Source organism: Chiloscyllium plagiosum, chromosome 4 (assembly GCF_004010195.1).
Source record: "Chiloscyllium plagiosum isolate BGI_BamShark_2017 chromosome 4, ASM401019v2, whole genome shotgun sequence".
In the NCBI taxonomy this organism is placed as follows: domain Eukaryota; kingdom Metazoa; phylum Chordata; class Chondrichthyes; order Orectolobiformes; family Hemiscylliidae; genus Chiloscyllium; species Chiloscyllium plagiosum.
In genome coordinates, this window is record NC_057713.1 from 92,887,982 (window position 1) to 92,913,321 (window position 25,340).

General features: G+C 38.2%; 1 protein-coding gene across 1 annotated transcript in view; it reads right to left on the bottom strand.

Annotated features, from left to right (window-relative positions):
- atp9b (ATPase phospholipid transporting 9B) overlaps window positions 1-25,340 on the bottom strand; it is a 346,071-nt gene that overhangs the window by 139,609 nt on the left and 181,122 nt on the right. The window contains exons 9-10 of the mRNA XM_043688616.1: window positions 17,937-18,017; window positions 3,820-3,895 (exon numbers count right to left, since the gene is read on the bottom strand). Of these exons, the coding sequence (XP_043544551.1) occupies window positions 3,820-3,895; window positions 17,937-18,017 (157 nt within the window). The remainder of the gene's footprint in view (window positions 1-3,819; window positions 3,896-17,936; window positions 18,018-25,340) is intronic.

A 25,340-nucleotide genomic window follows, 5' to 3' on the forward strand; every position in this document is an offset into this window, starting at 1 on the left:
GTCTCTGGATTCATTTAAGAAGGAGTTGGATAGAGCTCTCAAAGATAGTGGAATCAAGGGTTATGGAGATAAGGCAGGAACAGGATACTGATTAGGAATGATCAGCCATGATTATATTGAATGGCGGTGCAGGCTCGAAGGGCTGAATGGCCTACTCCTGCACCTATTGTCTACTGTCAAAGGTTTCACTGGCTATTGCACTGGCCAGCAGAAACTGATCAATAAGCAGAATGCTGCATCACAACATGCATGGAACTTGACTTCAAGATAATGCTTAGGAGATGAAAATACTCAAGTGTGCTGCAAAAAAAGAATTGGATGGGGTTTCAGAAACTGGCTCTGACAAGTTTCTTCTACTAAGTGCTGAACATTTTATAATTGGAGGCTTTCGCAATGGCCACGAGGGACTAAAACTGAAGTTGGATGGTGATGCACTAAGATCCTTTACTATTTAAAAATAGGACATCAGAAAAGAGGTAGAAATAGATGCAGAATCTGCCAGAACACAAGATGAAGTGTTTGAAAGCAAGTTCTACTTGATGGTGTGCAACAAAGCCAAATTTCTTAGTTAGATGTGGAGCTAGAATCATGGTATCATCTGGTGACTTCCAGAGAGGTGGACGTAGATTGGTTATAACAAATTGGTCTTCATTGGTGAATGAATTGGAAAGCAAGTTAAAGATACTTATAATTTCAATGTTTAAATCTATTATTCTAATATACATTTATAGAATTGGAACTTTTGAAGATCAAATGCTGGTCAGTAGAAAGCATAAATCGTTCAGAAATCCTATACCATTACTTCTTGTTGTATTTTTATACACTCCGGAAATGAAGAAAGCAATAAAAGAGCTGAAAATAAAAATGCTAGAGACCACAGAAGGTCAGGCAGCATCTATGGAGAGAAAGCAAACTAACATTTCAAGTCTAGCTGACCAGAGGCTAAGGGATGACCTTATAGTCGTTTATAAAATCATGAGGGGCATGGATAGGGTAAGTAGACAAGGTCTTTTCCCTGGGGTGGGGGAGTTCAGAAGTAGAGGGTATAAGTTTAGGGTGAGAGGGGAAAGATTTAAAAGGGACCTAAGGGACATTTTTTTCCCACACAGAAGATGGTGTGTGTATGGAATGAGTTCCAGAGGAAGTGGTGGAGACTGGTACAATTACAACATTTAAAAGGCATCTAGATGGGTATATGAATAGAAAGGGTTTTTAGGGATATGGGCCAAGAGTTGGCAAATGGGACTAGATTAATTTAAGGTATCTGGTCGGCATGGACGAGTTGGACCGAAGGGTCTATTTCCTGACTCTGTGACTTGATGAGTCTGCAGTAATTTGCTGCTACAAAGCAATACAAAGAATAAGTTGAACTGAAAGACTCCAAACTCTAAAGGGTGCATTCTTGTAACAAGTGGAGTCTTTTACTTGAATGTGACACAAAGTGGTCCAAATCTGAGCAATGAGATCAAGAGAAACAACCACAACTGCAAATGTAACAGCACCCAATTTGACAAGGAGTAAATAACAATATTGCCTCTTCTGAAAACATGGGAATTGAATCTCTCTTTTCTTTCCCTATTGCAGAGGCAGATAACTGCAATGGTAAGAAGCAAATGTTACGGACTGGAGAAATCTTACAAGTGGTGCTCCCAGGATGAGGATATGATCTATTAATATGCTTAAAAATTCAAAACCAAGAAATTTGGCACATAGAAAGGAGAAAGGTAAAAGCTTTGAAGAAATAGATGATTACAGGAACAAAGAAATAGCTATTTTCAATTTTCTTTTATTCATTGATAGGATATGGATGTCACTAGCCAGTCCAGTACTTATTGCCCATCATTAATTACTTAGAGGGCAGTTAAGATTCAATCACATGTAGGTCAGACCAGGTAAGGATGACAGTTTCCTTCCTGAAAGGAATTAAATTGGAGTTAGAGTAAAATCAAACATTTTTGAATTTAAAATGGTGACGAGTCTTGGGAGTTAATGCTTATCGGAAAATAAAGAACTTCACCAAGACAATCCTAAACATATTGTTTTCTCTTTTCAATATCCCATTAAATCTCTGAATGTTGGAAAAAGATTTTTTGATAGCTTCTCTGAGCCTGCTTTGCGAGGTAAGGAGAGAAGTTATCATTGATAGAACATTCCCAAGCTGAATTTATCTTCCCCTAATCAAATTTATTATCTACTTAATTATTGGGCTGGGCCTGGCTGACTGTAATTGCAATGTGCTCAAGGCTACAACATCTCATGTCAACCCTTAAAGCACCAGTCTGAACACTCGTTCCCTTTTGCCATTTATCATCCATAACATGATTCATTCTGAATATTTTATGATGTTTCAAACTGCATAAAATGTTGGAAAAAAGCAAAGCTTTCTTTTTCTTCCAATTGCACTCAACATTTATTTAGAAATTTCCTGGTTGGGCATTCTGGTACCTAAATAGCAAAACAAAGCTGTAACCTTAAAGTGTACCTCTCAATTCTAAAAATGCATTAAGTGCAGGTCCCCAGTTTTCAACTACTTGGATGTCATGTGACATGGATTGTCCTGGTATAAGGTAATAGGTCCACTGGATGAAAACACTTAAGATGCATTTCGCATGAAACATAATTCAAAAGTGAGAAATCTCCACATGCTTGCACAATTATGTACAAGATAAATAAACAGGACAAAATGGCTAAACAAGACTCAATTTAGAGCTAAATAGAACACCTGAGATCTTGGGAACACCAAGTGATATTTTAAAATTTGCCAGAAAACTCAGTTACATGCCACCAACTTGAGATTAAGTAGCACTGCCAACACAGTTAAATGAACAAGGCTTCGCAGGAAGATAATCAATTGAAATTTGACACACCGCCACATAAGAAGCCATGAAGTGTTGGTCAAAGAGGTATGGTTTGAAGAACAACTTAATGTAGGAGACAGAGGTCAAGAGTTATAGGGAAGAAATTGCAGCACCTAGGGTCCAGACATCAAAAGCACAGCTGATAACTGTAATGCTTAAGACTGGAGAAATGCAAGAGACCAGAACTAAAGCAGCACAGAGATTTTGTACTGCTGTGGAAGGTCATAAAGATAAGAAAGATGAAGTCATAGAGCAATGACAGAAGTAAACAAAGAAAAGAAAATTTGAAAACAGCAAGTACATGCTGGATAAAATTCAAGGCAAAATCCAATTTAAACAAATGCTGAACCCTCATCAACACAACACTGCAGAAAAGTGCTTAAGTACTGAATATTGTTGTCTCATAGCTGGGGACACCTCGCATTGGGTTTCCTATCAGGCATGGGATCTTACGATGTCGACAGTTATCCAGTTGACAACGAGCCTCCCTGCAATATACAGTGCTCAGTGTGCCAGTGTTGGACTGGGATGGACAAAGTTAACACCAGATTATGGTCCAACAGGTTTATTTGGAAGCACTAGCTTACTAGGCACTGCCCCTTCATCAGGTGTGAGATTTTTAACAGTGATTTACTGAACAGGTTGTCTAAATGTTTTGTGGCATTCAGAATTAAATTTAAAAACTTGAAAAATTAAGATCACTTCCTTAAAATAATTAATTCAGTTACTACATTGCATTTTCAAACTACATGTGTGTGTAACATTTAAAATGATTTTCTGTTAACAGATAATGAACAGCAACTGGACAAATCTACTGTCAATAACAAAGTATAACCTATCTCTAAATGGTTTTTAATTTACAAAACCGTACATTCACTTTTGTAATACCATAAAATGTACAAAGTTACATGCTGTGTCAATATTAAGTCATGTGTTGCAAGTAACCAAATAACATGCTCACCAGAGGCTACTACTGTGCTAGCCCAAAGTGTGTTTTCTGTACTCAGACTTTCATGGATGGAAGGATCACTATCTTCCTGCAAAATAAAGGAAAAATATGTCTACTTGTCAAAGAAAGAAAGGCCATTGTTAACATAAAATGATGCTTTGCCAGTAATGCTTACAACTAAAAAAAGTTAAAAACAGGTTATATCCTACGACTGATTTTCAAATCAGATTACATAAATAATTTTTCTTTTGCCTGTAAATGATCAGAGACATAAGTGCAATAGGAACTTTGTTAAATCCACTCAATAGGATGTCTTCTTTCTGCCAATTTTCTTCCCTATAAAAATTTCAGTACTTCAAGTGACCATTATTCAACTGCAGACATTCTCCATATGAACATTACTGTCGATCTTGATCTTATGCTTCCTTCAGCATTCACTAAAACCACTAGCAAGGCTCAGTAAATCGTATGCAAGAATAGGAGACCTGGCCCAATTTTCCCTCTGCATTATCAAAGCATTAACAGTAAAAGCAGTGCTTGTAACTGACATCAACTATCTTAGATTCAGTTGTTCAGCTGCACTATGATATCCCTGGTCTGCACAGCTCAAATATTCACAATCAAGAAGTCAGTGGAACTATAAATGAAATGCCCCTTCAAAAGGAAGCTCTTTCCTAATACTTTCTGCATAACAATGTTAGAATAACATTAAGGTCATAATCAGGCTAATTTAAAATTATTCAAGAAAAACAATGACTACGTCTTGGATGAAGCAAACAATTATTTAAAAGAGGTGCAACACAAACAGCTTAATTAGCTCAACAGGAACTACTCAAAATAGAACTTCTGCATTAATATACATCAGTTACCAGTCAATAGATTTTCAGTCAATACCAGTGCTATTGTAATATGTTTTATAGGTTAAATTTTTAATAGGGGAAGGAATTACCCCAAACACATTATGTTAAACCTTCAATGGGTAGAATCTTGCTTTTCTGTTTAGAAAAAAAGGTGTTGCTGAGCACAGTTGGATTCTGCTGAATTCTTGGATTTAATAAAACACGCCCCCGCCCCCCCTCCCTCTCAACCTCCCTCATTGTTTGGTCAAGAAAGCCATTACAGGAAATAACACTCACAGAAGACAACAGATCAGAAGTCAAATTTACCATGCAGAGACTCAATGCTATTTCTCGGACACTTCTTCCTACCTCCCCGAGGACTATGACCCCATATCCGAACATCAAGCATTGATGCCAGGACAATCATCCACCTCATTACCTCGAGAGATCATCCCCCCCCAAATGCCTCCAACCTTCTAGTCTCCAAACCTAGTTAGCCTGCCTCTACCTCCTTCTCAAAATTTACAGAGCTGACTGCCCGGTAGGGCCATTGCATCAGCCTGTTCCTGCCCCCCAAAGCTAATTTCTTCTTACCCTGACTCCATCCTGTATCCACTTGACCAGATCCTGCTCACCAACATCCGCAATTCCTCTGATGCCCTCTGTCACATTGACAATTTCCAGTTCCCTGGCCCTAACTGCCTTCTGTCCACCATAGATGTCCAATCCCTCTATACCTCGATTCCTCAGGATGGTCTAAGAGCTCTCGGCTTTTTCCTCGACCAGAGGCCTGAACACTCCCCATCCACCAGCATTCTCCTCCACGTGGCTGAACTTGTTCTCACACTGAACAATTTTTCCTTTAATTCATCTCACTTCTGCCAAGTCAATGGAGTGGCTATGGGCACACACATGGGTCCCAGTTATGCCTGTCCTAATGGAGTATGTGTAACAATCCTTGTTCCAATCCTACATTGGCCTTCGCCCATAACTCTTTTCTCGGTATATCAACGACTGTTTTGATGCCGCTTTATGCTCCTGCCTGGACCTTGAAAACTTTGTTTATTTTGCTTCTAATTTTCACCCTCCCATAACTTTCACATCATCCATTTCCAACACTTCCCTTTCTTTCCTTCACCTGTCTGCAGGGAAAATATTTTCCACTGCCATCCACTGCAAAGCCACTGATTCCCAAAGCTACCTTCACTATATACTCTTCAGAACCCACGTCCTGCAAGGTTTATGGTTTTTCAGATGATGCCACCTTCCAAATCAGTGCTGTTGACATGGCCCCCTTCTTCCATAACTGTGGCTTCCTGCCTACTGTGGGTTGACAGGACCCTCAACCGCATCCAACCTATCACCTGTGCTTCCGCCCTTGCTCCTTCCCACACAACTACGTGACTGGGTTCCCCTTGTCCTCCTTTTCATCCCACCAGCCTCCGCCAGCTCCAGTAGAATGCCACCACCAAACATCTTCACCTTGCTTCCCCATCTGCATTTTGCAGGCATAGTTCCCTCTGGGACATCATATGCCATTCCTCGACAACCTACATCACCTTTCCCCTTCCCATATAACTGCAAAAGGTGCAACACCTGCCTCTTCATCTCTTCCCTGCTCACCATCCAAGGGCCTAAACAGTCTTTCAAGGTGAAGCAGCATTTCACTGGTTTCTCCTCCAATCTCGTGTATTGTATTTGCAGTACCCAATGTGGCCTAGCCTACATTGGAGAAACCAAATGCAGACTAACTGACCACTTTGTGGTCCATGCGCAAACATGACTCCGACCTTCCTGTAGCCGGCCATCTTAGCACAGCATCCTGCTCCCATGCCCACTTGCCTCTCCTCAGCATACTGCGATACTCCAGCGAATCAATGCAAACTGGAGGAGTACCATCTCATCTTCAGACTAACGTTCAGCGAAATTTAAATACTTGGTTAATTTTTGATTGGTGTCAGAGCAGGTTGTGTAGCATCTGGCAGTCCTCCAGGGCTTTCCATTTGTGTTGGAGTCACTGAACACTGTGTAACTAATACATTAAAGGAATGATCATGCTTAATTTTTTTCATCCAATTTTACAGTTGAGAAGTAGCTCTGACCCAAGTTGAATCCAAAGAATTATAAAAAGCAGGGCTCTGATTTACAAATATCGACTTACGAACACAATCGTATTCAAGGTTCTAACTTTGAAGAGACTTGCCATGCAAATTTTTCTTGCACTTATGAACAGATCCTTTGCATTGCCCTACATTGAACTGCAACTTGTGAATGGACTCCAGAACATAACCTGCTCACAAACCACGGACTCCTTGCCTTTTAATTAATTTTTAAAACACAGATGTGACTGACAAGAGCTGTATTTTGAACAGGAATTTTTTTTTTTTAAAACAAGTTTAGTAATGGGGTGTGGACATCCACGGCTGGACCAGCATTCATTACCCAGCCTTAGTTCCCTTTGAGAAGGTGGTGGTGAACTGTCTTCTTAATCACTGCAGCCCTTTTCTTGTCAGGAGATGCACAGTGCTATTAAGGAGGGAGTTCCAGGGTTTGCGCCCAGTGACTATGGAGGGACAACAACATAGTTCCAAGTCAGCCTGGTTAGTGGCTCAGAGGGGTAATTGCAGACGGTGTTCCAATGCATCTGCTGCCTTTGAGATGGTACAGGTCATGGATTTCAAAGTTGCTGTTGAAGGAGTCGTAAATAGTTACTGCAGTACATTTTCTAGTTAGTGTGCACTGCTACCATTTTGCAGTCATAAAAACAGTGAAGACTGAAGGAGTTGAATGTGGTGCCAATCAAGTGGACTGTTTTGTCCTGAATGGTGTCAGGCATCATGAGTGTTGCTTCATTTGGCCATGTGGTCAGTCTTCCATCACTCTTGACTTGTGCCTTTAAGCTGGTGGACAGGCCTTAGGGAAACAAGAGGGGAGTTAATCTTCACAGAAATTCCTAGTTTTTGACCTGCACTTGTAGTCACAATAGCCATTTGGCTAGGAATTCTGAGAGAAGGGCAAGTGGGGGCACTAGATGAAATTCTGCAGTTGCGAGTTTCAAAGCAGCTCATGGTCAATCCCCCTCTCTCTGCTCTCATATGGCTGGTCCAGATCAGTTTCAAGTCAATGATATCCCCAAGGAGATTAACTGCGAACTCAGCAACAGATTGCCATTGAATGTCAAGAGACAATCATCAGATTTTCTCTTGATGGAGATAGTCATTGCCTGACACTTATCAATCCAGGCCTGAATGTTGACTCGATGTTGTTGCATATCGACAAAAAACTTTAGTATTATAGGATTGACAAATGGTGCTGAACATTGTGCAACCATCTGTGAACACCCAATTTCTGGCTTTATGATGTAGGAAAGTCACTGACGAAGTGGCTGAAAGAGGGTTGGGCCCAAGACAAATGGTTCAGAAACAGGTCATTTGGCTCAAACAATTTATGGCAGTGTTCATACTCCATTCAAACTTCCTAACATCTCCTCCCGTTTTTAGGGGAACCTCTATATCTGAATGCACTGGTGGGGAATATTTTGTTCGGATAATCGAATGCCAGATAACACAGTTTAGCCAAACATCGGGACCTGCCAATCATGTTCGGATAATCAGCGTTCGGATAATCGAGATTCCTCTGTAATTGAATGACTGTAACCATCTATTTCCTTCTCCCCGAATGCTAATTTTGCTTTGTTTCAGATATATTTACAGCAGTTGGGGTCAGGTGGGCAAGTTTTGCAATTGCAAGTTCCAAGGCAGTTAATGGTCAGCCCTCCTGGACTAGTTTTCTCCTCCCCACTGTAAACATACCTGGAACTTTTTAAAGGATTCATTAACATTGGAACGGAGAACTCGTGCGAATTTGGAAGAAAATTGAGAGATTTGGTTTATTTACAATGTTATTAAGTGTTTTTGATAATTGTGGGATGTGTCACATCTGTCAAAATGTGAACAGGAATTTCAGAAAGGATGGTCAGATGTACAGGTGGCCTGAAGTCAGATTAAGTTTCAAACTCTTCATAAAAATACTATTTCAACGTTACAATTACAAAGCGTCAATCAGACTGGAAACAGTCTCAAGGAAGATCTGCATAATTGCATAATATTGTAAGGTAAAGGTGTGCATTGCTTTATTTCAGATTTCCAGAAATTATTTCATTTTTACCTCTAGTGAAGGTATGCTAAAACCATAAGATAAAAGAGCAGCCCAATCAACCCACTGAGTCTGCTCTGCCACTCAATGGCTGATTAGATCAGCCTCAACTTCACTTTCCCATTTTTCTGTCATAATCCTCTATTTCCTTACTGCTTAAAAATGAGTCCTTCTCAGCCTTTAATGTACTTAATGGCCCAACCTCTACAATACTCTGTGGTAAAGAACTCCACAAATTCATGACACTCCGAGAGAAGAAATTCCTCCTCACCTCTATCTTAAAGGAGAAACCCCTTATTCTGGGATTTTGCCCTCTGGGCCTCGAGGCTCCCACAAGGGGGGAAAAACCTTTTGCATTGACTCTTAAGTCTCTTTCTCCTATTGCCAATGTTAAGCTGATTGGTGCAGAAGTCACTAGATATACATGTTGAAGCCGCACACCCTGTACAACTGAACACTGTTCCATTACATTTTTAATTTGTACCTTCAAAGGTGGTAAAGACTGTGGGAGTCTCTAATTGACTTATACACTTCAAATACACCTAGCTTTTGACCTTACCTTGTAACCACAACTTGGATGTTCAATTTATTTCAGAAATGGCCATCAGGATGTTAATGGTGGGAGAGATGCCAATCATAACAGCGCTGGCTATCAAGAAGAAGTGGGTTATGCAAGAGCCCATTCTACCCATGATTGCTATGCTGATTCTTCGATAAGCACTCTTATTGCCAATCTCCTGCCTTTCCTAATATCCTTTACACAATATTTCTACCTAAACAATCATTCAATGGAAACCTCAACTAAATGTGCCTTCACCACATTTCTAGGCAGTGCATACCATACCCTAACTACTCACTATGTGAAAAAGTTTGGTCTTGCATTACTCTTAATTATTCTGCACATCATCTTCAATCTATGCCATCTCATTCTTGTTCCTTTTATGAGTGAGAACAGCTTCATCCTCCTTATCCAGTCAGCTCATGCTTTTGAAAATCCCTTTCAAATCTCCTCTCAACTTTCTTCTCACCAAATGATCAGTTACAAATTCTTCAAACTATCCTCTTAACTGAAGTTTCTCAGTACTAAAAGCATTCTTGTAAATTATTTCTGCACTCTATTTGCATTCACATCTTTTCAATAATGTGGCATCCACAACTGTACACTATACTCCACCTGAGGTCTACCAAGTGTCATACAAGTGTAAAATTGCCTCCTTGCTCTTGTACTCTATTGTGAATGGAACTGAACAGAGTAATCTGCAAACAGCCCTACTTTTGAGCTTGAAAGGAAGGTGAAGACGAAACAGCCGTAGAGAGAACTCGGTCAAAAATTTCCCAGGAGTGACTTCACTGAAATTTAAAAGATCTTGAATGGTCTTGACATGCTTGATATGGAAAGGATATTTATCCTGTGAAATTAAGGATTGTCACGTTAGGGGACATTTCTCTGAGGGTTGAGAGACATTGCCTCAGAGGGCACTGGAGGCAGGCTCACTGAATATTTCTGAGGCAAAGTTGGTTGATTTCTTTGCCTGACAAAAATCTCAGGTTACAGGAGGTAGATGAGAATGTGGATTTTAGAACAGTGATCTGTCATGATCTTACTGACTAGCTGAGCAGGTTTAAAGGGTTGAATATGGTTTAGTTTTGTACCTAATTCATAGAGTCTTGTGGCAGAGATGATTAACTTCCAATGGCCACAGTCATCTTCCTTCGTACTAAGTAAAAATGCAGTGAAATGAATTCAGTTTAATAGTCTTCTTGGTGCCAAGTTTGTTGAAAAGCCTATTTTAATGTGAAGACTAAATGTTATTATCCTTCAGCAGTGATTGAAGAATTCACCTAGGTTTGGTGTGACCAAGGTAGAGTGCAGCAGATTACAGCCATGGAAAAAGTACAATGGAAAAATGTGCAAGAAACATGGAATAAATTGCAAAAGGAAAAATTCAAACTTAGCAAAAACTTCATGAAAACTTCCTGCTGCCAACATAAAAATGACTGAAAAGCAGTAATACCACTTTTCAGGAGAACAGCAATCAATGAATAGCAGTTCAAATTCAAGATAAAAAAGTTGCCAATAAGAATTATGCAGCTTTTGAAGAGGGTTGGGTTTAGAAGTAACACCACATTAACAAACAGGACTCCACATTCTGTCCAGCACAAATACTACCTAATTCCATGATTTGGAGATGCCGGTGTTGGACTGGGGTGTACAAAGTTAAAAATCACACAACACCAGGTTATAGTCCAACAGGTTTAATTGGAAGCACACCAGCTTTCGGAGTGCATTCTCAGGTTAACTATAACAATTTGTGTTAGCTAGACAATATATTGAAATTTAAAGCCTACCTCTGACTAAGCCATACATTTTTGACATGAAAATTCTGAATTACTACCATTATCTCCAAGGGGACAATAGTATGGTTTTTGAAACTTGTATCTGTGTGTGTTTGGTCTGGGAATGCTTCGCATATTCTGGAGGTTCAACCTACTTAATCCCAAAGCATAGACAGTCCATAGTGTTATTTATTACACTGTGGTTCATTAAGAACCCACTACCATGCATATCAGGGAAATCCACACAGTGAATGTGGAACATTTAACAACGCTCCAAACACCAAGTGCCTATTTGAAACAAGTGCTTCAAGAGAAGTCAATGCATAAATTAGAAGTCACATATTGTTTGATGGCACTCCTCTATTAGCATGGCTTGCATTGTATGGTTTAAAAAATTAGACAGACTTATTAAGAATAACTAGTGACAGTTTTAACAATAGCCAATAGCCAATAATTCATTACTTCAACCAATGAGCTTTACCAGCAACTCATTCACTAGGAGTGCTGTCTAAATATTTAAACTGGCTGACCTCATTATGGAATGAGATCAGTTTGGAGCCACAGTGCACCTGATATGTTGGGATTGTACTAAGTGCATTTCAATTCAGGTGAAGTAATATTACAGTATTGATCTGAAAGTCAAGCACTGTAGATTAAAATGATTTATGTTTCAGAACTGCTTGATTTCTTAGTGCGTAATGCACCTTACATAGTTTGTTGCTGGCTTAAAGTCAGATAAAGCTATAATTTAACACTGGCAACACTACTCAACACGACACAAAGCCTATGAAGTTACCTATATATTTCCACACAGCGCAGGATATTTGTTTTATTTCAATATTCTTTACAAATTACTCATGTTTGCCCAACTAAGACTGAATAATCATAAGACTGAAACATCATAATTATAATGCATATAGAAACCTCCCACACTTGTACTAATTCAAGGCATATGATCTAAAATACTTCCAGTCAATCACTAATCATATTAAAATCAAGACTTTGTCGTAGTAACAAAGTGAATACACTTCCGTTCACATCCACACTCTGAAGGTTTACCAGCTCTCGGCATACAATCAAATTAATTGCTGGAATATATATATATTCAACCTCAACAAAGCAGTTTAATTGGGCAAAAATTCCACCTCACTTTCTAAATTAATACTGCATCTCAGTTTAGGGGTGTTTTCTAAAGGTTTATTGAAAACCACTACTAATATAGTCAACTATGATGATGATTTCTGGCCAGTGTTCATCATTCTAATAGAAGCAGAGGATCATTAAAAGTAAAATTTTGAGACATAAGAATTTAAAGAAACAGGAGCAAACATTATGACTCATTAAACGTGCTCCACCATTCAATTAAACTGGAATATCTGATTGACCTTAACTGCACTTTTCTGCCAGCCCCTCTGCATAATACTTGACTCCCTTGTAAATTACAAACATTATCTAATTTAGCCTTAAAACATATTCCTGCTTCCACCTCTAGACACCCTGGTGAAACAGTGAGGTAAAGGCTCATACAGCAGAATATTACGTACACTGGAAAATAATTTAGAAGGCTGAACAAATCAATAAATAATAGATCATTAGAACAAATCTCAAGTTTAAGAAGGTTGAAGATTGGAGGAAGGAATATCCAATACTACAAGGAATAGTTGAGGCAAATAGTACAGATTTTAAAAGTGGCTTGGTAAGTATCTAAGGGAGAAGAGAATAAGAGTTATACAAATAAGAGTTGGATGAGGAAAGCTGGAGAAACTAGAATAGATGGATTTGTTGGACCAAAAGTCTGTGTTGTATTTTCTAAAAATAATATGTCAATGTTGAAGGTGGAGGAGGAGCTGAATTGCAGTTTTGGGATGCTGCAAAAGTAAAGGAAGGGATAGTGTATATTCACTTTTCATTCTCCACTGACTCACTATCTGTTGATCTGCAGTCTTGTCAGCTTGACCCTAGACCCCATCTTTTTATTCCCATTGACCAATCCAGTCTGATTGCCCGGTCCTTCATTAGTAGAAAATCTATTTTGGAGCGGTTTCTTCATTTTTCAGTTATCAACTAAGTCTGTGTCCTTATCCTTTGTTAAGGAGGATTTGGTGCAATGAATTTCAATTTCAACATAATAGGGAGAAGGAAGATTGCATAAATGGATATTAGGTTAGCAGCTGAAGAACAGCAGAGGCAAGTTCAATGGCTACAGCATGATTAGAGAAAGGGTGTTTGCTTCCACATGTTGAAGTAAGAGAAGGATCACCTACCAGCTTCTTTGAAATGAAAGTAAGATGACTACTTTTGCACTGAAAGCAAACATTGCAGTTATGGTACCACTGCTGAAACCTAGCACCTTAGTACTGGGTTATTCACAGGAACTACACATCAGATTGCTGACACTTCTGTTCATTAAATAACAAACAAAAGCACAAGCATCACATAACCCTCTCTCTATTTGGCAGACTTAAGGCATTTGATCTTATGAAATTGGGTTAGATGCCCTGCAAGGTTGATGAACACTAACAATTCTTAAGTAAAAGAGACTGACGGTACCATATCTGGAATTATTCCACTAAATTAGAGTTTCAATGATTTAAAAGGAGGATTTCAAATTGAGAAGGCACACTGAGCAGTGAAGAGAAGAAATAGGCAGTAGGTGTTAAGCCTTCCAATAAAGCATCTTGGATGCTAAAAGTTCACTCAACTTACTACATATGCACTGACAATATGCAACACCTAAGCAAATCTATTTTGGCTAAGCATAAAACAGATTGAATTGCCCTCAGGTCACATCTCTCAGTTTTCTGTTGCTCTCAGAACACAATTGCTAGTTCTATTTTTAGACAAAAAGTCTTTTACATAGTGGGGTGGGTAAGAAAGAAATTCACATTAAAATCACCCCTCCCCAAATAAAACCAGACTGGACCTTAAACTAACAGCAGTGATAGTAATAAAAGTTGTTTAAGATTGTTATAGTCGCAAAAGGATTAAGATTTGAGCATCAATATTAAGAGAACAGAATTTTAAATAAAGTCATGTTAGATATTATAAACCGAGTGGGCACAGTTAAAACTGGATTTTCAAATGATTTTGCATAGGATTATAACATACAAAGCTTACATTTGAAAAGAAAGGGGTAAAGACTTCATATGATCAAGTTACACTGGTAATCTAACTACAGCTTGGCACAACTTGGCAGTAATTAAATAAATTATTAAACAGCATTCTTTCCTGATTACAAGGAAAATATACAGCATTAAATTGCATGATATTTAAGACTAACCAAGTTATTAAAAAAAGATCCAAATTAAAAATATAGTTTGCATGAACATACTTAGGACCACTTTTCATTAATGTGCATTTCTTTTTCCATTCACTATGAAAACTGCAAGACATCTTGCAATTGGCAGTACTCTACTGAAGGTAAAGTGAATTGAAGAAATTTTCTAATCAGTTACTAATTTGTAACTTACAACGGTCAGAGTCGAAAAGATGAGGCGTTCTTCCTCCAGACATCAGGTGGCTTGAGTTTGGCGGTGGAGGAGACCAAGGGCATGCATGTTCTTGGCTAAGCTGGGGGGGTTGGATTTGAAGTGTTTGGCCACAGGTCAATGTTTATTCTTCAAATAAAATTAATGCATTTTGATGTTCTCGCCACTTGTCACATTGCTGCTTGCAATATTTTTCTTGTGTAAATTTAATCTGTGATTCCCTTCATTATAACAAGAATTACATTTCACAATTGCTTAGTGGATAATGCATTGGGACATGAGAGACATTAGGTAGAGAAGGATCTAATTTCTTCATCTGTGAACTAATTTGCAATAGAATACTGAAACAGTCCACACACAATTCTTATAATCAATTCCTGTGAATGAGTTATATCACATGTTGATTATGCTTTATTTACTGTGGATTGTGCCAAACTGCAAATCCATTCAGTTGTTTGCAACAGACAAGCTATGCCCATACCCATACAGCTTGCTTGCAAAGCTGAAAGCATAGTGTCCACATAGATTCAGTGCTATGAGTGGACATCATTTGCTAAATAATCCAGTGTGTTAAGAATGATGCTGTCAAAAATTTAGAGTTGTTAGTCAGGCTCACAGTATGATGCACTTGTGCACACTAGAAGCTGCATGTATTAATAGACAGGACCCTGTTTTTGCAGGCAGAAAGAACATGTACACATATTGTGCTTGTTTCAACTTAACAACAACAGATTACAGTCATTCTTTGTTTCATTTCTCAGGAGAATGGCTTGACCAGAGTCAACGTGTCTGGATGAAAAAGTTAACTTTTAAAAAAAAATATCTGTCATCATCTAACTGGCACATTCTCTGTGGCTATACCTGTACCATCACAATCCATTTCAAAACCAATTCGTAGCCTTCTCATACAATAGAAATGTTTTGTTTCCCACTACATTGGTAATTCTTGTATTGTCCTTGAGTACAATGCAAGAAAAGTGCATTTTTCAGCAATATAGAAATTATGTGTATAGTATACTTCAATACAAATCTGACAATGCGAGTAAAATGTTCTTAAACTGACAACAATTGAGAAATTTTCAAAGCTGGAGACTTCTAAATTTAAAAATGTTTTGAACATTGCAAAATAAACTTGAAAATATATTTTCATCTGAGTAAAGCTATTGAGGCTCCCAAAATCAACTGCCCCAAAACTTAATTTACTTAGAAATTAAAATAGGCCTAATTTTTAGCTTTATTATTTTTAAAAACACCAATATTCTTCTCAATCCTGTAGCAAACCAAGTTTACATGAATCTGAATGAGTTGGTGGTTCTACTCAAATATGCAAACAAAAACTTTTCCAATACTCTTGTGGAAAGTTCCTCTTAAAATACAAAATTATTAGAATAGACGTTAATACTTAAAACATATGTTGTGATAGATTAATTACAGAATCAAAACTTTGCCAAGATGTAACTTCAGTTGTCACGTTTTTCACTACAAGTTAAATATGGCATCAATAACTAATTTGGTCAGTAAGTTCAGCAAACTGAAGCACCAATTTAATGAAGAATGAAGTTAAATTTGAAGAAAATCCAAGATTAAATCAGTTGCAAGCTAATTTAAAGTCTGATGGATAGAAGTATTCTGCATTTATATTTTAGCAAAACCTAGTATCCCAGTATTGTCCATTTGTAACATTCACCTTAAACTAGATGGTAAGTTAAGCACCACTGAAAATTGCAAATGAATTTATAACTATTAAAGTTTCAAGTTGCATATCATTGTAACATTCTCACAGAAGTTCACTTGAAATAATTTTTTTTAATCATGAAAATTATTAGTTTTTGTATTAATCACTCAATGACCAAACTGCATTTGAAGTTCTCAATATGAAAATTTTTCAGAATTACAGCGAAACACTCAAAATGGCTATTTCATAAACAGTTCCAAAACCAGTCAGAAATAAAATTGAGGGTGTACTAGTGCCCTAATTAGTCAGAATTTAGGATGCGCTTTTGCACTATGAAACACTCTTTTCAATTTAATGTTAATTGCAACACTGAGCCCTGAAATTAATTCTTAAATTAAGTGAATAAAAATGCAAGTCTTAAAAGCTCAAGCAAAATAACTTCCATGTATTGCAATAAGCAACAAGTATTTCCACTCGATGAAGCATCAGCTAACCACAACTGATTGAAATCACTTCTAAATGTGAAAGGTAAAATTCCTTCTAGAATTACTCTCTCATTTAATGGCTAGGTAACTGCACACTAACAGATTGCTCATTAAATTCAAGTGCAATGTAATGGGCATGCACTTTATTTCGGGTATGATAGAGTTGGCAATGTTTTACCCCAAGGAATAATCTGCTTGCTATACTGTAAGCTATGAGGAGAAAGTGAGGTCTGCAGATGCTGGAGATCAGAGCTGAAAATGTGTTGCTGGAGAAGCGCAGCAGGTCAGGCAGCATCCAGGGAACAAGAGAATCGACGCTTCGAGCATAAGCCCTTCTTATGCCCGAAACGTCGATTCTCCTGTTCCCTGGATGCTACCTGACCTGCTGCGCTTCTCCAGCAACACATTTTCAGCCTCGATACTGTAAGCTATCACAACAAAGTATCAATTTTTTTTGTGATCTAACATTTATATTCTGATATTGAAGCTGATCTTTACAGTAAACAAAACCTTGATACCATCAAAAATCAACTGATAACTTAAAAACTGAGTTAACCTGTCGAAAAAGAAAACACAAATTACACAGAAGACGTAGAAGAATAAATCAGAACAGGAAATACTGCCTTGCTAAGCCTAGTGTGTGGCCAAGAATGTAGCCAATAAACAAGGATCGTCTTTGTGGTATTGCTCTCTGTGCAGACATGTTTTCAATCATTGCTAATCCAGTATTAATATAAATTCAAAACTGTTGTTGCTTTTACCAGAAATTGGACATAATTATTTAACCGATGACAGTTCATTGATGCTCAATTCTGTAAAGTTACATTAGTTAACTGTTTTCTCTTTGTATTTTTCTCCTCACTGCAAAAGTTTATTTCAATCCAACCTCAAAAGAATCTTGCATTAAGCATGAGCATCTGAGACTTTTCCCAGGAACAGCAGCCATTGCTTTACTTTAAATTGCTAAAGGCAAAGTCAATGACAAAGAAAACACAATATTAGAAAATTAACAGCTCTAACACTCATCTAAATTTATTGGAATGTAATACTAATTACGTAAAAACAAATATTTAGAATTACATGCCATTTATTTTAAGCTTATGGTTTCATAAGCAAATTAAGCGTGAAACTGTAAAAGCTTCCAACTCACCCGTGTGAAGGTCCCTTCAAAACTATGAATGTCCATTTGTGGCTTTTGAGCATAAACATGAGCAGTGATTGTAAAAAGATCCTGCAAATTAAACAAGGAGGAGTGTTAAAAATGGGAATATTTATATGCTATTCAAATGGAGGAAATGTAAGATTGAGGTTCTCTTGGAATGTTGACTTTACATACTTCTTTAGAAATCACAATATGCTTTTATTTCCTAAGTATTAAAAGAAAGGCTTGGATTTGATGCCAAATATACTACTTGCTAAAGAACAGTATAGTTTTGTATCAAAATTTCAGAGATTTAAAATTAGCACTGAATAATACAGGGCATAAATTCACTTTCCAAAGCAGAAATAAAAATGTATTAGAAAGTGTGGAAATACCTTTCACAGAAAACGTAATGTAAAAATTACAGTAGTATCATCACCAAAGACGTTCTTGTCTAAGATTTTAATAATTCTGAAAGTTCTGTCCCACCCTTGAGTTTAACAAGTTAAGCAAAACGAAAACAGTTATATGTTTCATCAATTTCTTCACTAAAAAATGATGGGAACAGAAAGTGACTGTTAAAAATGCACTAATATGTCAAAGGGTTTTAAAATATATTAATAATCACAATTCCAAGTATTTCAATTAATCCAGTTTAGGATATAACTAAGCTACTATCACCAAATTTAATAATCCAAAGGACAGTCTTTGTTAAAAATCATTTAAAACTATTATAGCTTACTCGTATGCCTAAAGCCAACAACACACACAAAGATGCAATCCAGCTTCTACTGCAACCAATTATTTGTGCATACTTTAATAATATTCATTTTTGATGAGACTCAATATAAGGGAGGAAATTACCATGACTACCACATACAGAGAATCAGGCACAATTTGTGTATAGTATAAAACAAAACACGTGTTGGAAGACAAAAATAGTTTGATGTTCACATCACAGAACTTTTCTCCAAACTCCTAACCACTTGGTACACATTTCACCAAAGACGATTTAATTGCTACCTCTGTGGGGAAGTGAGGAAGCCTACATACCCTTAACAAGCTAGCATCAGGAAAAAGTTTAAAACTGTGAAAAGTGATCAAAAATCAAAATGCAAGCAACTTGAGTACCACGCTCCATACTTCATGATGGACAAATCTACAATAATACATATTGCAATAGGGGAAAAAACAAACACATCTACAGAGAATTGCATATGGTCGGATTCTGAAAATTAAAAGATTTATCTGCTTAGTAGTCATTCATTGAAAATGCTCTGTCATTGCGAAGCTATTTACAATAAATTTAAACAAATACAAGGATTTTTTCAGTACATTTGATTAATAAGTTACAGATTGCAAACTTCCTAGGTTTAGACACTATAGCTAATTTTGAACGTTCCAGGTCAATGTTGGTAAAGGGGGATGAGGCGGAGTAAAACAATTAAGGAAAATTACAAGGGCCACAAATTTAGATTACAAGAAAAGGTTTGTAAAACTGAACTTGTTCCCTTGTAGAAAAGAACATGCTGAGAAAGGAACAACCGTTCAGATCTTTAAAATAGAAAAATGAAATGAAAGAAACCTAATGGATTCATTTCATAGCATGAAAATCAAAAGGTACTTAAGCCAAGTTTGTAGATATCAGGTAAGATTTACCACCATTTTCTTCCCAATAGACTATGGAGTTTATGCGATAAATCACAGGGCAATTAAGGATGGGCAACAAATGCTCACTTCATCAGCATCACCAAAGTCCAATAAATGAAAAAAAACTATATTCATCACATATTGAATTACTTCAAAGAAGAGTTGAACATTTCATCATAAATCAGGTTCAAGGTCATTCAGAAAGATTGAAAAGCATCAGTCATACAGCATAGAAACAGACCCTTCGGTCCAACTTGTCCATTCCAATCAGATATTCTTTATAAATCTACTCCCCTTTGCCAGTATTTGGCCCATATCCCTCTAAACCCTTCCTATTCATATATCCATCTAGATGCTTTTTAAATGTTGTAATCGTACCAGCCTCCACCACTTCCTCTGGTAGCTCATTGCATAGATTCCCCACCCTCTGCCTGAAAAAGTTACCCTTTAGGTCTCTTTTATATCTTTCCCCCTCACCTTAAACCTATGCCCTCTAGCTTTGAACTCCCCCACCCCAGGGAAAAGACCTTGCCTATTTGTCCTATCTGTGCCCGCCATAATATTATAACCCTCTAAGGTCACCCCTCAGCCTCCAACACTCGAGAGAAAATAGCCCCAGTCTATTCAGCATCTCCCTGAAGGTCAAACCCTCCAACCCTGGCAACATCCTTGTAGGCCTTTTCTGAACCATTTCATGGTTAAAAATGCACTAATGACTACTGCAAAAAATACAGAGGTATGGCATTGAGGGTGAGTTGGAGGTTTGGATTAGGAGTTGGCTGGCTGGAAGAAGACAGAGGGTAGCAGTTGATGGCAAAGGTTCATCTTGGAGTGCCGTCACTAGCGGTGTTCCCCAAGGATCTGTTTTGGGACCATTGATGTTTGTCATTTTTATAAATGACCTGGGGTACTGGGCTAATGGTCGGATACTTGGTAGTGTGGATGAGCAGAGGGATCTTGGTGTCCATGTACACAGATCTTTGAAAGTTGCCACCTAGGTAAATAGTGCGGTGAAGAAGGCATATGGCGTACTGGCTTTTATTGGTAGAGGAACTGAGTTCCGGAGCACTGAGGTCATGTTGCAGTTGTATAAGACTCTGGTGCGGCCGCATCTGGAGTATTGTGTGCAGTTTTGGTCGCCATACTATAGGAAGGATGTGGAGGCACTGGAACAGGTGCAGAGGAGGTTTACCAGGATGTTGCCTGGTATGGTAGAAAGATTGAATGAGGAAAGGCTGAGGCACTTGGGGTTGTTTTCATTGGAGAAAAGAAGGTTTAGGGGTGACTTGATAGAGGTGTACAAGATGATTAGGGGTTTAGATAGGGTCGACAGTGAGAATCTTTTTCCACGTATGGAGTCAGCTATTACAAGGGGGCATAGCTTTAAATTAAGGGATGGTAGGTATAGGACAGATGTTAGGGGTAGGTTCTTTACTCAGCAAGTCGTGAGTTCATGGAATGCCCTGCCAGTAGCAGTGGTGGACTCTCCCTCATTATGGGCATTTAAGCGGGCATTGGATAGGCATATGGAGGATAGTGTGCTAGTGTAGGTTAGGTGGGCTTGGATCGGCGCAACATCGAGGGCCGAAGGGCCTGTACTGCGCTGTATTCTTCTATGTTCTATGTTTTACAACATCCTTCTCATAGGAGGAAGACCAGAAATGCGCACAGTATTCCAAAAATAGTTGAACTAACGTCCTGTACAGCCACAGCATGACCTCCCAATGCCTATACTCAATGGTCTGATCAATAAAGGCAAGCATACCAAACACTTCCTTCACTGTCCTGTCTCCCTGCAACTCCAATATCTCTTTGCTCAGCGACATTCCTCACTTGTAATGCATTCTGCAGAAGTGAGAATGGATAGCCAAGAGATGTTCCTGGACACCACTGATTGCAGAGAAAATTTGTGAAAAATTTCCTCAGAGACAAACCAGATGGAGTGGAACATTTCACATCAAGCAAACAGAATTTCTCTTTATTTTCTTAAGCAATTAATGCTGATCACTGCTAAGAGCATATACACAACTTTTAAACAAAACATGCATGGAGTAAATGTCTGTAAATTTAAATAGCTTGATTACATTGTAGTTTGAATAGTCAAGTCCTATAGTAGTTCCATAGATAAATGCACCATATACTGTGGTAGTGAAAAATGTAGACCAGAAATATTCCAGAAACTAACAAAAAGAAACAAAGTGGAAAATGAGAGAAAACTTTAATAGGTCTGTCTACATTGGACGAGACAAGTTAATATTTCAAACATGAATCCTTGGTCAGAATTGGAAATTCATTAAAGATATGCAACATTTGAAAAGTACCAGAACACAAACAGTTGGAGAAATAAAATCAGAATTACCTATAAAGTGAGCAAGCGGAAATAGACGATCATGAGATGATTCTTAGAGCCATCAAGGAAGTGAAAGTAAAGAAATTGAAGACACTTATGAGACACAAAAATGTACGAGTTCTTAAGTTGGTAAGGTGACAATACAAAAATGGAGCATAAAATGCTGGCAAAGGCAGAATCTGCCATGCAAAGCAATGCCAATAGTTAAGGTTTGATGTCATTCATGTTAGCATCAAGGCCATACAGCAGCGAAATGCCCTTTAGAATAAAAAGATGTTATTCCTCAACATTCATTTGAACAATAAGGTCAAAGGCAACAGGTTGGGAATGAAATCAATGAATAGAAATGGCAAGCAAGGAAATTTGTAAACGTTAGCTGTCCAGTAAAAAGTATACTAATTTAAAGGAGGTAACTGTAAATAGTGGTTTTGCAGAAAAGGCATGTTCAGGCTCTGACGGTGCAAGAGGTGGTGAACAGACAAGTGGCACAATGTACTTAAAAGTGCCAAAGGAACGGGAGGTTGTAGAATGATTTTAAGAGCGAACCAAGGTGTTGCAGAAATTATGATATTAAACAAGAAAATAGGACAGAAGAACAATTAAATTGGTGGGAAAATGTCTCTACTTCATCAGGTGGTCAAGGAACTTCTGCATGTCCATACGGACTTTTAATTTTTATAGGTGCACCACAGAAAACACCCTATCTGGATATATCACAGCGTGGTATGACAACTACTTTTCCCAAGACCACAAGAAACTGAAAAGTTGTGAACACAGTCCAACACAGAAACCAGCCTTCCATCCATTAGATTTATCTACACTTCCCGCTGCCTCAAGAAAGCAACCAACATAATCAAAGGCCCGTCCCTCTTCGGTCCAGCAGAAGATATCTAAGTTTGAAGACACATACTAACAGCTTCTTTCCCGCTGTTATCAGACTTCTGAATGTTAATTCTGATCTCTCTCTCTTTGCATCTTCTCTGTACTGTAACAAATATTCTGCACTATGTTCTGCTGCCCTGATGCACTTTGGATGGCACGATTTGCCCGAATGGCATGCAAAACAACACTTTTCACATATGACAACAAAAAATCAAACTCAAACTATTGTAAAATTGTATCATTTTATTTTTGTGTTTTTGATTGTGGATTGAAATGGGAAAAGAACAGTTTTAAAAAGGATTGCATTTTTTAAAGCAAATATACGGACATTCATTCCAAGTGCTTGTTCAAATAGCAATGGAAGCTTGGTTACAAGCTGGAGTCAAAGGACTGTGTATGAATGAGGATTTAGCGAGCAGCAAGTAACTGATTGGTCTGTGGACTAGTAAACAGTTATTGATGACAGACTAGATTAGATTCCCCTCAGTGTAGAAACAGGCCCTTCGGCCCAACAAGCCCACACCGATCCTCCAAACAGTAACTCGCCCAGACCCATTTCCCTCTGACTAATGCATCTAATACTATGGGCAGTTTAGCATGGCCAATTCACCTGACCTTCATGTCTTTGGGTTGTGGGAGGAGACCGGACCACACGGAGGAAACCCACGCAGACATGGGGAGAACACGCAAACTCCACACAGACAGTTATTAGAAGCTGGAATCGAACCTGGGTCCCTGGCGCTGTGAGACAGCAGTGCTAATCATTGAGCCACCTTGCCGCTGTAGCTGAACAGCTGGTGGTGTGAATGCTTGAAGCAGAAATTATTGGATCATTGCAATAGCAGGAGCAGTCTCTTTCTCTGTAGTAAAACCCATTTTCGGACTGAATAAAGCTTGTCTGCAGCTGCTGTAAGCTGTGGCTCACAAGCACAAAATCAGAAACTTTGTATGATCCAGCCTATGCGAGTGGATCACTGCAACCTTCTGCAAGTGCAAGTATCGAGAGAGGAAGAATCAAGAGTATGTCCTGACAATTCAAAGGACCATCCTAGTAAACTTGTGAACAGGAACAATTCAAGTGTCTTCCCAGTCTCTCTTTCTACTTGTAATGCCCACTGTTCTTCCTGTCTGTGTCAGTCTGTTGTGTATATAGAGGGTTTATTTTCAAGTGTTACAGTTTCATAGGAGAGTTTATGTACTCTATGCATAATTATTTATCTTCAGTTACAATCTATTTATTTTGTTGTAAATTGAAATTATTTTCAAATACAGAAATCTGGCTCATACTTTGTCTGCCCTGGTATTAAAAAAGGTAAATTGGAGAATTTAGCATTTTTTAATATAATCTCTAACTTTTCTGACAACTTCAGGAATAGTGTGGCTAAATTTCTAGTGCACTACTGAGACAAGCATGACATCAAATATGATAGCAGATTCAGTGCATGAAAGCAGTAACAAGTGGGACGGAAGACAAAAGCTGACATTTAATAGCTTGTGTTCTACAATAGCTTACTCCAAGCACACATATTTTGTCTACTCTTAAAAGTACTGTATCTTTCTACTGGTATACACCAGCTCTCCGGCTTCAATATTTTCTTGAATAACTTTCAACTTCACATTAATACAAAATCCTCAGTGTGGACTGGGTGCCTTGACATTTGGGCTGGAAGATGTGGAAAAGCTCTTACACCAAACAACAGTATGGTCACATCTGTTTAGTTCTGTTTTACTTCGGCTGTTTCCACATTCTTGATGTCTCAAACATATTTAATTTCTCTCATTCTGCCTCATAGTACCTCCACTTAAAACTTCAGCCATTAATTCAATTTAAATGTAGGAACTGCACAGCTGTGTAATATGGTGTGTGCTTCCCTTTCACCCCTTCCACCACCCCTCTGATCGGTGCTGGTCCAAATTATTTCATATGTTCCAATTCAGACACAACATCCATACCTGCTCCCATTACTGCAGCTGCGCTCTTCACAAGTGCAGAGTCTTTCCAGCATTTTCCATTTTGCGTTTCAGGAATATCCTTGGGTTGATTCATGTTACAGGCTTTGGAAAAAACCTCAACTGTGATGGAAAGAATATGTGATGTTTGTGTGACACAGTTTCTTTTGGTTTGAAAAGAGAAAATCACCAACTAAGGTTCTCCATATTGTGACCCCTTGTAATAAAGTGCACAATTGTGAACGTTAGGCAAGTTCATCAGGACATCAACTTCATCTTTGATACAAACCTCAGTCAGGTAGCTTGGCACCCATTTTTGATGCTCAGATAAACAGAATGCTCAACTGGGCGGGGACAAGGAATGGTCTTAATCCCATTGGAAATAATGTTGCCCAATTACAAATGCCACTAGTTTCAAGCAAGAGGTCAGATTGCTTCACACAACAAAGCAATGCCTCCTTTCAAAAAGCATGTTCACAGTTCAAGCTTCAACAGTGATATTCCAAAATTAATGGCATCAAAAGATGCAACTAAGATTGCACTAACTGATGGGCTCAAACAATTTATATTCCTTTCGTCAG